The sequence below is a fragment of the Geotrypetes seraphini genome, chromosome 11, assembly GCF_902459505.1.
Source record: "Geotrypetes seraphini chromosome 11, aGeoSer1.1, whole genome shotgun sequence".
Lineage (NCBI taxonomy): Eukaryota > Metazoa > Chordata > Amphibia > Gymnophiona > Dermophiidae > Geotrypetes > Geotrypetes seraphini.
The window spans coordinates 55,493,055-55,506,555 of record NC_047094.1 but is presented as its reverse complement, the minus strand read 5'-3'; the positions used below and the strand labels follow the sequence as shown (position 1 = coordinate 55,506,555).

The window sequence follows — 13,501 nt, the reverse complement described above, 5'->3', positions numbered from 1 at the left end:
CCTAGACATAACATCATTCAGCTACGCAGACGACAACACCATTCTCCTCTCCTTTGACTCACCAGCCCCCACTTCAACAGAAAAACTAAAAAAAACACTAGAAGCTGTGGAAAAATGGATGATAAAGCACAAATTAAAGCTGAACTCGGCCAAAACAAAATTTCTACTGCTTGAAAAGGACAAAACCCCATCCATAATAGAATTAGAAATAAATGCCACCAAATACCCTAAACAGTCCACCCTAAAATTCCTAGGAGTGATGATAGATAGATGCTGCACCATGCAAGTCCAAATCAACAAGACCACCCAGAAAGCCTTTGTAACCATGCACAACCTGTGAAAAATAAGAAAATTCTTCGACAAAGAGCAATATAGGCTCATAGTCCAATCCCTAGTCCTAGAACTATTGGACTACTGCAACATTCTCTCTCTACCATGCCCGGCAAACATGATAAAACAATTACAGACTGTACAAAACACAGCATTGTCTAGAAATAACAAAAAGCAATGATACTCGACAGAACTGAGGAACATGAAAAGAGAATGCCATAAATTAGAATGGGTTTGGAGAAAGTCAAAAGATCAATTACTTAGAGAGAAATGGAGGAAAATATTTGCACAATAGAACAATCAAATTAAACAGCATAAATGCAAATATTTTTCAGATATGATTGGAGAGGATAAGCCAGACTTAAAGAAAGTTATTCAAAATCCTAACAAAACTAACAGACTGCTCCTCTGTGAATGCAGTAAACATTGATTCCCTTTCACCAAATACACTGGCATTGTATTTCTCAAACAAGATCAAAGCTATATTTAAGTTATTTAGTAATACTGCATATAATCAATTTGATGATGCTACCTCTAAAAACAACAGTCAGTATACCAATGGACAGAATATAGACAGCATTTAACACTGTCCCAGCAACTGAAATGAGAATACTAGTGAACAGATTATCCAAAACGGGTTGTTAGCGTGATATGTCAGAAGATGTACTCAACTAGTTAGTAAAGTTGGTTAACTCCACTGCTGCAAGGTTGGTTCTCAGAGGAGTATGGCAAAATATTGTTTACACCCATTTGTTTAACTTAGACCTATCTCAATTAGGAAGTATACCTTTTTATATCAAAACTGATAGTTTGTAGTCGCTTCCCAGCTAAAAGATTGTATTGCAGGTGTGAACCAATTGGATTGAGGAAATTACACAGCACAGAGACATTTCTAGTAGATCTGGTGTCCAGAGTAAGATCAGTGTTAAGCATGGGAAGGCAAATGTTGCTATTACAGTTCGATGTCCCAGCGGCATTTGACAAGGTAAACCATACACTGATACTAAACAGACTATCTGAACTAGGAATTTCAGGTCCTGTACTACAGTGGTTCCAAGGTTTTTTAACACTAAAAGATGGATCCTACTCTGGTGTCTGCCATGAGGTGTACCACAAGGATCTCCTGTCTCTGCTATTATATAACATCTTCATGACCACTCTAAACTCAGTCGATCTGAGTCCTGGGGAATGGCTTTTTCCTATGCAGACAATGTCTTTCTATTAATTCCTGTGAATAGGAACCTAACAAATATGGCCATCATGCTGACTGGAGCCAAAGTACAAGAATGGTCAGTAAGATTTTGCCTTAAATTAAACACAGAAAAACAAACTATTTTGGTTTGGACGACACACTTAATCCCACCCATTATCAAACTAGCAAACAAAGTTAGCTTCAAATTGAAAAATCTGTCAAAGTTCTGGGAGTCAAGATCACCAGAGTTTGGAAATCACTTCCTGTGGAGAACTGTGTTACCAATAATGTATACTACATTCTGTAAATATGGCTTTTTAAAAAATCTCTATGGGAGACCTAAGTATAATATCAACTAACCACTAACTACAAAAAAGCTATTTGTAAATCACCATTTCAGAAATGCTACTTTAACCCCCACTTTTACAAAGCCGCACTAGCGGCTCCTTCTGCGGTAATCACTCCGACATCCATAGGGAATTAATGGACATGGCAGTGTTTGCTGAACAGCAGCTGCTAGTGCGGCTTTCTAAAAGAAGCTATTAATGATGTAATCTAATTCTTTCACAAGTGATCTTCAGTTTTTGCTTGAGACACTAGTTTCTTCGTTACCTTTACCAGACTCTTCCAGTGTTCCTCCCTGAGTGCGCCAACAGTCAAGACATACTCTTTATAAAGGCACAGATGCCGAAACACTGCCAGTGTCGAGTCTTTGAGCTATTGTGGCATATTCATCAAAGTTTTTTTGAACTATACACTCCTGGCTGATCTTTTGACATCTTGTTCTCACGACTCCTTCATTATATAATCTAATTCTCATCATATATTGTATGTATATCAGTTCCATATAATATTTTAAGCCATTTGTAACCCGCCTAGAACTCTCTGCCCTGTGATGATTTGGCAGGATATAAGACTACATATAACCCTTCATTTCCTCAAGTATCAATTGAAGCCCTCTATGAACAGGAAAATTTCTAGAATATATAAATTTAACTTACCTTGAGCTACTACTGAAAAGATGTGCCATAAATGCAAAATCTCTTCTCACACATTACCTATTCCTTCAGTGAAGTTTTTCCGTATGGTTTAAATACATGTTTGGGCTTTTCATTACCTGCATCATTTGAATGGAACAAATTGCCATTGCAGGTCAAATTGATAGAGAACATTTGTATTTTTAGGAAACAGCTAAAGAAGTTATTCTTTGAACAGGATTTCTGTCTAACATGGTGATGATGGAGGCTAAGTAATCATATGGCAATTTGATTGTGGTGACTGTTTTTTGGTTTGTGGTGTAGTATTGTAAGCTTGTGTTTTAGTATTGTAAGCTTTATAATGTGGGCTTGTGTGGTGGTGTGTGTGTGTTGTGTTTTGTTTTTTTTTAATCACATTTAGAACTCAGATACTGTGACTCCTTTACCTTCAAAGAAGAATTGTAATTGAGAGGGCTCATAAAAAACGAAGAATTCTAGTCAAGGAAAACAAAATGTTTACTAGATAGCGTAATTGAAAGTTGGCTCCTAATGAAATAGGATGGTGTTTTAAAGACAAGAATCTCTTCCTCCTACTTTGAGTCCACTTGGAGATATCCAGAAAAATAGAGATCTTGCCATCAAGAAAATTTAACTTCTGTAGACTTAAAGAAAAAAATGCAAAAGTGCTTCTTTATCCTGCTAAAAAACAAGTCACCAATATGGAGAAGAATCCCCAGCGCTTAACTCCACTCTTCACCAGCCTCTCTACCTCACTTCCGCTTCGGTGGCTGTTTTGAATGGTTTTGAATTATTCTGATTTTTTTCGGGTCCCTGAGGAAGGAACGCTTCGAGTCCCAGAAACCAGGCTTGGTTGGACCTTCAGCGGGGTTGTCATGAATTTAAACACCTCGAGTGATTTTAGACTTTGCCGGACCAACATTCAATAGCTAAGTTTGGAGTCTTTTTCTCCTGAGGTATGGCTGGGGGGTTTTCATAGCAGGTCTCCTGCAAGCTTATTGCACTAATATATTTAAAAAGTATTAAATTTATTTAACACATTTGTGTCTCACACTTTTCATTTGCATACACGGTGAGCCCGGTGATGGTGTGCAGGTGTGGTGAGCTTATTTAGGCTCCCCTATCCAGTTAAGCGCTGGGGATTCTTCTCCATATCGCTCACCTTACACACATTATTATTTATTTTTGGTTTAGTGGTGCATTAAGCTTGGTGCTCTTGCGGGATGCTTGCTCTGAGAACCTATTGACTTTCTCTGCTCTTGGGGAAGATGTAATGGGGCAATTTGACAATAAGAGTAGCAAATTGCCTGGACTGGATGGCATACATCCCAGAGTGCTGATAGAATTGAAAAATAAACTTACAGAGCTATTGTTAGTAATTTTGTAATTTATCTTTAAAATACAGTGTAGTACTGGCCAACATAATGACATTTTTGAAAAGAGTTCCAGAGGTGATCCAGGAGATTATAGACCTGTGATCCAGGAGATTATAGACATCTGTGCTGGGTAAAATGGTAAAGACTATTATAAAGAACTAAATGACTGAACATGTACATAAACATGGATTAATAGACAAAGGCAATATAGATTTAGTCAAGGAAAATCTTGCCTTACCAATGTACTACATTTCTTCGAAGGAGTGAATAAATGTGTGTATAAATTGTGTATCTGGATTTTCAAAAGGCTTTTGACAAAGTACCACATGCAAGACTTCTGAGGAAATTAGAAAATTGTTGCAAAGGAAGTATTGTCCTTTTATGGATTAAGAATTGGTTAAAAGATAAAAAAACAGAGGAGAGAATTATGTGGCGCAGTAGTTTGAGCTATAGCCTCAGCATCCTGGGGTTGTGGGTTCAAACCCCGCGCTGCTCCTTGTGATCCTGGGCAAATCACTCAGTCCTCCATAGCCTCAGGTATGTTAGATAGATTGTGAACCCACCGGGACAGATAGGGAAAATACTTGAGTAGAGGTGTTCCCCAGTGGTTTGTGCTGGGACTGCTGGTTTGTAACATGTTTATCAATGGTGTAGAGATGGGAAGAACATAAGAATTACCGCTGCTGGGTCAGATCAGTGGTCCATCATGCCCAGCAATCCGCTCACGCGGCAGCCCTCTGGTCAAAGACCAGCACCCTAACCGAGACTAGCCCTACCAGCACACGTTTTTGTTCAGCAGAAACTTGTCTAACTTTGTCTTGAATCCCTGGAGGGTGTTTTCCCCTATGACAGACTCCAAAAGAGTGTTCCAGTTTTCTACCACTCTCTGGGTGAAGAAGAACTTCCTTACGTTTGTACGGAATCTATCCCCTTTCAACTTTAGAGAGTGCCCTCTCGTTCTCCCTACCTTGGAGAGGGTGAACAACCTGTTCTTATCTACAAAGTCTATCCTCTTCAGTACCTTGAATGTTTCGATCATGTCCCCTCTCAATCTCCTCTGTTCGAGGGAAAAGAAGCCCAGTTTCTCTAATATTTCGCTGTACGGCAGCTCCTCCAACCCCTTAACCATCTTAGTCGCTCTTCTCTGGACCCTTTCGAATAATACTGTGTTCTTCTTCATCAACCAGTGCTGGACGCAGTACTCCAGGTGAGGGCACACCATGGCCCGGTATAGCGGCATGATAACCTTCTCTGATCTGTTTGTGATCCCCTCCTTTATCATTCCTAGCATTCTGTATGCCCTTTTTGCCGCCGCCGCACTTTGCATGGATGGCTTCATTGACTTGTCCATCAGAACTCCCAAGTCCCTTTCCTGGGAGGTCTCTCCAAGTACCGCTGATGACAGCGTCATATGCGGTTGACAACACATGTAGCGACAAGAGGCTTACAAGTGTGACAGCACATGTGGTTTGCTTTCATAGATGCTTTTATAGATATTTTATAGATTGCATTACAGAACCTGCAATAAAAGATTGTGTATAGAATCCAGACTCCTGAGGCAGGCCCTTTGGGGACAAAACATTTTTTCAATAAAGGAACTTGAACATCGATCAGTCACCTTCATTGTTTGTTCTCTGCTTTCACAGTTTGTGAAGGTGGTATCTCCTGTTTTTTGTGAGTATTCAAATCCAGACTGAAAGCCCACTTATTTGAAGCTACGTTTAAATCCTAACCCTACCAACATATCTGTCTGTCATCCCATCAATAGTCCCCTCTAATTCCCTTATGAACACTAAGCTCAGAATCTCCTTTGTCCTATGTGATTCCACTTTTCATAGTGTCATAGTTTATTTAAAATTTGATTACATGCCTATCAAAATTCAAGGCAAAAGTACAATATTAATAAAAATAAGGGGTAGAATAGTTTAAAACACAGTTATCTTCAAACTACGGACAAACCATACAGATTATACATGGAAGGGGGGAAAGAACTACAATAAAGTTAAGAAAGGAAACATGTCAGGAACAAACACTAGGAAAGGGAAACACATGTTATGCTGCTGAATTTCTGTTAAAAGAAAGAAAAGAGACTGGACGAGGCAAATACAGAAAGAGTACCTGGCATCCCTAGATATCTTTAAACAGAATGGAGTATCTAGAGTTCAAAGGCATCTTTGTTTTTTTTTTTTTTTTTCATCTTTATTCCTTTTTATTTCTTTCAACAAGTGTACAATATTATTACAAGTAATTCACATCACTCACTTGACATTCTTAAGCAATATTATTACACATGTTTTAATTCCCTCCACCCACCTCCCATCCCCTCCCCTATCAACAAAATATTTTATCCAAACATATACATATTTAGACTCTCCCTCCCCCCCATTTTTACAAATTATCCCCTAAGGAAAAAGAATAACCCTTAATCATTACAATATTCAATTAATGGCCTCCACACCTCCTTAAACCTTTTAAAATATCCCCTCTGTACTGCAAGAAATCTTTCCATCTTATATAAATGACAAACTGAGTTCCACCAAAAACTACAATTCAATCTAGAACAGTCTTTCCAATTAGTCGTTATTTGTTGAATTCCCACTCCAGTAAGAATCATCAATAATTTGTTGTTTGCTGCAGATATCTGACTTTTGGCCCTCATACACATTCCAAAAATCACTGTGTCGTAGGATAATGCTACATGATTTTCCATCAATATATTAACTTGATCCCATATTGATATCCAAAATGCCTGAATACATGGACAATAAAATAAAAGATGGTCTAAAGTTCCAATTTCAATTTTACAATGCCAGCATCTATTAGACTTAGAGCAATCTAATTTTTGTAATCTAGTAGGCATCTTTGAATAAAAAACATTTTAAGGCGCCTTTGACGTTCTCTAAATTGGGTCTTATTGTGGGAGCCGTTACAGAAAATATTGTTGTATGGCGAGTGCTGATTATTTTCAATGAGGGAACAAAAGATGTTGGTTTGAGGATCTAACGGCCTCTTTCATAAAGCCGTGCTAGCGGCTGCTGCGCAGCAATAGCCCCGAAGCCCTTTAAATCTCTATGGGCTCCGGGGCCGTTAGCGCAGCGCGGCTTTGTAAAAGAGGCCGTAAGTGTCCTAGATGGTTCATGAGGGTAATCAATTTATCTATAAATGCTGGTTCATTCGTTTTTTTAATTTTAAATATTATCAGGACAAGTTTATATGTTATTCTATGGGGGATGGGGAGCCAGTGTGCCTTTATCAACAACGGAGTACCGTGATCATATTTTTAGATCCTCTAATTCCCTCCCTGAGCAATATGTTCTGATTCCCTTTTTGTCCTGTGTATCATAATTAGATTGTAAGATCATCTGAGCAGGGACTGTCTCTTGTGTGTACAATGTGCAGTGCTGTGTGCATCTGGTAGCGCTATAGAAATAATAAATTGTTGTTGTACTTTGAAGTAATTTTCTTTAAAATTACTTTTTCTAATATTCTGATGGCTAGAAGAGTCGGTGAAACAGGGTGAATTTGAGTTAAATCGTTTTAAATCACTAATCAGACCCAATTTAAATCATGCCCATGATATAATAACTGGATTAATGGAATTCATTTACCAAAAAATTTAAACATTGCATGAATATACAGCCTCGTGCTACTTAATTAAAAACTAATCCTTATTTCTAGTGCAATGTTTCTACTGATCCTGAATGCTAGGGTCTTGTATCTGAACTAGCAAATTGCTTGCAGAAAACTGTCAGTCATGTTTTCACTCAACCTCCTTCCCAGGGAGTTACTCCTGCCCCCTTAGTTTTTCTGCAGGCAAAAGTTGCTCATAAGTGTTTTGGATCTGCTCAGTGGTTTTATTATTTTCCAGTATTTTTTGTCAGTTTTCTTTGGAGGCTTGGTGCCTTGAGGTTCCTACTTGGGACCTTTGCCTGGGACACCTAGCTAGCCAGCGTGCTGTTATATTTTTGAGCTTAGGGGCCATCCCTTGCATAACTGTTTGCATCCCTAATTTAATCGGGAGCTTGAGTGCAGGCTGTTTGGCTCCTTCCCTGCTCAGCCGAGATTAACAATGGGCTGGTGCGTGGTACTCCCCTTTCACAGTGCGGTTTCTGTGGGTTGAGTTCAGTCCAACCTTGTTACGGCTGGCAGCCAGAAGACTAGGTTTGTCCAGCGTATCTGTGAGGTAGATCTTCTCCCTTGATTCCAGCTGAAATCCTATGCTGAGGCAGGCAGACACCACATGGCATAATGGTAAGGCTTTTGAAGCCTATAGGGAAAATCGGGTGGGGGGGGGGAGGGAGGGGTGTCCCTAAAAGTTGAATTTGAGGGTATCTGTTCTCAGGGCCCCCACAACTAAAACCCATTTCCCTGTGATTGTTTTTCCTTCAGGGAGGTCTTCACGGGCTGTTTTTGGTGTGGGTTTTTTGTTTTTGCCTCCATCTGCCTCAAAACCCCTCAATTTTGCTCAGGATCAACTGGGATGGACTCCTTAGGCCTTTTCACCCCTATTTCATGCCAGGTTTATGCTGGCTGGACGAGGAGTGTACATGTTCCGCGTTTGACAAAATGCATGGGGGTGAGGCAGGAGCCTCGGTCCTGAGTTCTCCAGGGCTGGGAATCCACAGGAGTTGTGTCCCCAGGGGAAGAGACCCTTCCCAGGACCCTCCAAATTTGTATTGGCCAAGTGCAGTCACATGGGGGCTGCGGAGACCAGGCGAACCAGTAGGAAGTCCCTGCTGGAATTGGTGAGACCCCCTGTATAAGGCTTTACCATGGATTTTGTGAGTCTTATGTGGAATGCTTATTCCAGTGCAATAGATATATCATTCTGGATGGTAGGTAATATCCCAGTGCTCACGAGCACGGAAGGGATCCACTCCAGCTTTTGAATCCCTCCTCCTACACTAGAGGGCTCTGCTGCTCCCTTCAGTTTTTCCTTCTGAATGCGAGCCAGAAGGAGTCTTTTTGATCTGCTCTATTTATTTCTTCATTTTTTTTCTGTCTTTTTCCTAGTATTTTGACTGAGCTTGATGCTAAAAGCTCCCCTAGTCGAGGGTCCAGCTTTTCCTGCATGGAGGAGAAGCAGACTGAGGTCTGCAGCTGACAGGCCAATCCCTCTGTTGTACCTCTTGGGCAGCCTGCAGAAACCTTTTAGAGCTCGGGGTCCGTTCCCCTTGTAGTATTTCTCGCCTACTGTGTAGAAGGGGCTTGAGCACAGGCTGTCGGGCATCTGTAGGGGGCTCAGCAGGAACCCGCAAGGTGTCGGCTGTGTTTCACCTCCTCCCTTTTGGGTCCACAGGTGTTTGAGACTCAGAAACCGGTCAGACTAGCAGCTCAAATATTCAGAACTGGAGAAGTCTGTTTGAGGCAGTGCTCTGTTTTCTCAGATCCAGCTACCTGAGACGGCAGCACATTTCCAGCACAGATCACTGTGAGTAAGGCTGTTACAGCATATGAGGAAAATCAGAGGGGTCTTTAAAATCTGTTTTTGTAGGTTTCTGCCTTTTCCCTTAGGTTTTCCCACCTCTAAAATCGCTGGAATTTTATTTTTGTTAAAGCATTTTGGGGCTGTTTTTTGGTGCCAAAACGCTGCTGCAGTGGCCAGCTTAGATTTCTCAATTTTTTTTAAAGTTCACCAGAATCTTCAAATTAACTCATTTTACCTTAAAACTGGCAGGGATGGAGTCCTTGGGCACCTTTATCCCTAATTCATGCCAGGCTTGGGAGTAAATCCCTTCCAGAGCCCCAGAATGGCAGTCACTCTAAACACAGGGGTTTGGATGCCACAGAGTCCAAAAGACGCAAGCTGGTAACATCTAAAGGAGACTCTGCACTGCCTAATATGACATTTTCTCCAGAATTTATCATTCTAGTATGGAGAGCCTTTCTAGATGGCAGAAATCTCTAAGGGACATCTGGCAGTGCACCAAAGTTTCAAAGGCTGGCCAGGATCTGATGGGCCTTTCTGAGGGAGAGGATGAAGGGTCTGTTTCTATGTCCTTACTGATACAGAGCGAGCCCTCCCTTTCGGGAGATGTGGGGTTGCAGACGTGTGTGTAAGCTGTGGGGGCCCTCAATCAAAGGGATGACCCCACGGTCCGTCGGCTGTTCAGACCCTTGGCTCTTTTTCAGCTTATCGCTGATTCTCTGCGGAGTTAAACTTAGACTCACAGCAGATCCCCTCTGCTTCCTGCTCTATAATGAGTGGAATGAGAGCCCAGTCATCTTCATTTGCCTGGCATTCTGATATCAATGTGTTAAGTCACAGAGCATTGGGATGCTCCTAAAGAGTCCTTTAAAGTAGTCAAGACATTGGCTCAGCTGTATCTAATGACACAGGAGTGTCAGCAGCTGTTCTTTCAGCCCAAGGTAGATTCCTTGATAGCACAGATAACCAATTGCATGTCTCTAACAAGTGAGGGAGGTGTGGTACTAAAGGATATGGAGAATTGCAGGGTGAATGTGATTCTTAAAAAGACAATTTAGTGCTGACCTTGTGAATCAAAGCAGCAGCAACAGCTTCCTTTATGTCATGCACCTGTCATACCAGGTTGTGGAGTCTTGAGCTGGCAGAGGGTTTAGCCTAGCTTCTATTAACTGGAGTGTATTATGTAGTTGATGCTCTATACAACATCATCAGTCATGAGCAGAGTTTCAGCTTATTCGATCTTAGCCCGCAGAATGCTCTGGATCAGGCAATGGGCGGGAGATTTCGTCTCTAAGGTTACCCACAGCTGACTCCCTTTCAAGGGACAAGGTTGTTTGGAAAGATGATCTCATGACCAGCGTGGAAGATCGTCAGCTGAAATCTCTGACAGCAGACCGTGAACCTTGAGAGGCTCCGGGTGGTCTAATTATTGTGGCTCCAGGTGCTTTCAGCAGTTCTCAGATGGAGCCTTCTCTCAGAGATTCTTCTAGGGAGCCAGACAGAGATTCTCAGGACCCAGGAGGAACCAGGCCTCCAGTTCTCATTCCACTACAACCACCAAGAAAGCACAATGACCTCTGGTCCAGAGCGGTTCCCCTGAAGATAGGGGGTTGGCTGTTGGACTATGCAGGGGCCTGGGCACAGATCTCATCAGGCCATTGGAGATCATTCAGAGCAGTTACAAGCTCAAATTTGCCCAGCCCTATATGGACTGGTTTGTGGACTTCTCGGTGGGGTGACCAAAGAAAGCATGTAAGGTTGTAGCTACAGTTCAGAGGCTAGCAGATATTCAGGCCATGGATTCTGTGCCACCCAAAGATTCAGACTCAGGCAGATACTCCATATACTTCGTGTTCAAGAAAAGCTCAGATGATTGGAGACCCATTCTCGATCTTACGCATGTCAGTTTAATGCTGAAAATTCCACACTTTCACATAGACAGTATGATCAGTCACAGTGGTGGTAGCGCCGAGGGAAATTCTGGCATCTCTGGATTTGACAGATGTAATTTACTTGGATTTCAGCAAAGCCTTTGATACAGTTGTAATTTACTTGGATTTCAGCAAAGCTTTTGATACAGTTCCTCATAGGAGGCTGTTGAACAAACTTGAAGGGCTGAAGTTGAGACCCAAAGTGGTGAACTGGGTCAGAAACTGGCTGTCAGATAGACGCCAGAGGGTGGTAGTTAATGGAAGTCGCTCGAAGGAAGGAAAGGTGAGTAGTGGAGTCCCTCAGGGTTCGGTGCTGGTGGGCCAATCCTGTTCAATATGTTTGTGAGTGACATTGCTGAAGGGTTAGAAGGAAAAGTGTGCCGTTTTGCAGATGATACCAAGATTTGTAACAGAGTAGATACCGAAGAGGGAGTGGAAAATATGAAAAAGGATCTGCAAAAGTTAGAGGAATGGTCTAATGCCTGGCAACTAAAATTCAATGCAAAGAAATGCAGAGTAATGCATTTGAGGATTAATAATAGGAAGGAACCGTATATGCTGGGAGGAGAGAAGCTGATATGCACGGATGGGGAGAGGGACCTTGGTGTGATAGTGTCCGAAGATCTAAAGGCGAAAAAACAGTGTGACAAGGCAGTGGCTGCTGCCAGAAGGATGCTGGGCTGTATAAAGAGAGGCGTAGTCAGTAGAAGGAAGAAGATGTTGATGCCCCTATACAGGTCATTGGTAAGGCCCCACTTGGAGTATTGTGTTCAGTTTTGGAGACCGTATCTGGCGAAGGACGTAAGAAGACTTGAGGCGGTCCAGAGGAGGGCGACGAAAATGATAGGAGGCTTACGCCAGAAGACATATGAGAAGAGACTGGAAGCCCTGAATATGTATACCCTAGAGGAAAGGAGAGACAGGGGAGATATAATTCAGACGTTCAAATACTTGAAGGGTATTAACGTAGAACAAAATCTTTTCTGGAGAAAGGAAAATGATAAAACCAGAGGACATAATTTGAGGTTTAGGGGTGGTAGATTCAGGGGCAATGTTAGGAAATTCTACTTTACGGAGAGGGTAGTGGATGCCTGGAATGTGCTCCCGAGAGAGGTGGTGGAGAGTAAAACTGTGACTGAATTCAAAGAAGCGTGGGATGAACACAGAGGATTTAAAATCAGAAAATAATATTAAATATTGAACTAAGGCCAGTACTGGGCAGACTTGCGCGATCTGTGTCTGTATATGGCCGTTTGGTGGAGGATGGGCTGGGGAGGTCTTTAATGGCTGGGAGGGTGTAGATGGGCTGGAGTAAGTCTTAACAGAGATTTCGGCAGTTGAAACCCAAGCACAGTACCGGGTAAAGCTTTGGATTCTTGCCCAGAAATAGCTAAGAAGAAAAAATAAAAAAATTTAAATTGAATCAGGTTGGGCAGACTGGATGGACCATTCGGGTCTTTATCTGCCGTCATCTACTATGCTACTATGCTACCTTCACATTCCCATATTTATGGACCACAGTAAGTTCCTGAGATTTCATGTCCTGGAAAACTTTTACCAGTTCTCAGCCCTTCACTTTATACTGGCGACAGCACCTCACATGTTCACTAAGGTGATGGTGGTGGTAGCTGCTCATCTGTGTAAGATGGCTTACAGGTTCATTCATACCTGGATGACTGGCTTATCAAAACTCCGTTGTTCTCAGAAGAACAAGTGGTAGCTCAAGTGATCTGAGACAAGCAGAGCCTGGGTTGGATAGTGAATTTACAAAGGAACCAATTGGTTTTATCCCAGTCCCTGGAATACCTGGGAGTCATCTTTAACATGACAAAAGGTCATGTCTATCTACCAGGGACACGCAGACAGAAGCTTTGCACTCATAATGAGCCTGGTGGTCAAACCAGCTCTGTCTGCATGGCACTACCTCCAGCCACGATGTCCCCTATGCGAAGGCTTACATGCGTCCTCTACAGAATGCGTTGCTATCATGGTGGTCACCTCAATCGAACTCCCTGCAGATGGCTCTGCTGTGGATACAGGAAGACCTGGCCAGTATGGATTGGTGGCTCTGCCCACAGGCATTGTCAAGGGGTATGCCTCTCAGAATAGCCTCATAGATAATTGTGACAATGGATGCCAGCCTGTTCGACTGGGGGGCTCACTACAATGGTCAGCCTCCTAAAGGAAGTGGTTGATCAGCAGATTAGAACTTTGAACCCTTCGACTAGCATTGGAGAGACTGCAGAAGA

At 42.2% G+C, this 13,501-nt stretch overlaps 1 protein-coding gene across 13 annotated transcripts in view; it reads left to right on the top strand.

Moving 5' to 3' along the window:
• The window catches only part of CAPN15 (calpain 15), a 274,954-nt gene that overhangs the window by 89,741 nt on the left and 171,712 nt on the right, over positions 1-13,501 (top strand). For 4 of the 13 annotated variants that reach the window (XM_033963905.1, XM_033963903.1, XM_033963904.1 and 1 more), the window contains one exon: positions 2,707-2,754. The exons of the other annotated variants lie outside the window; for them this stretch is intronic. In XM_033963905.1, the coding sequence (XP_033819796.1) occupies positions 2,707-2,754 (48 nt within the window). The remainder of the gene's footprint in view (positions 1-2,706; positions 2,755-13,501) is intronic. 13 annotated transcript variants of the gene reach the window in all.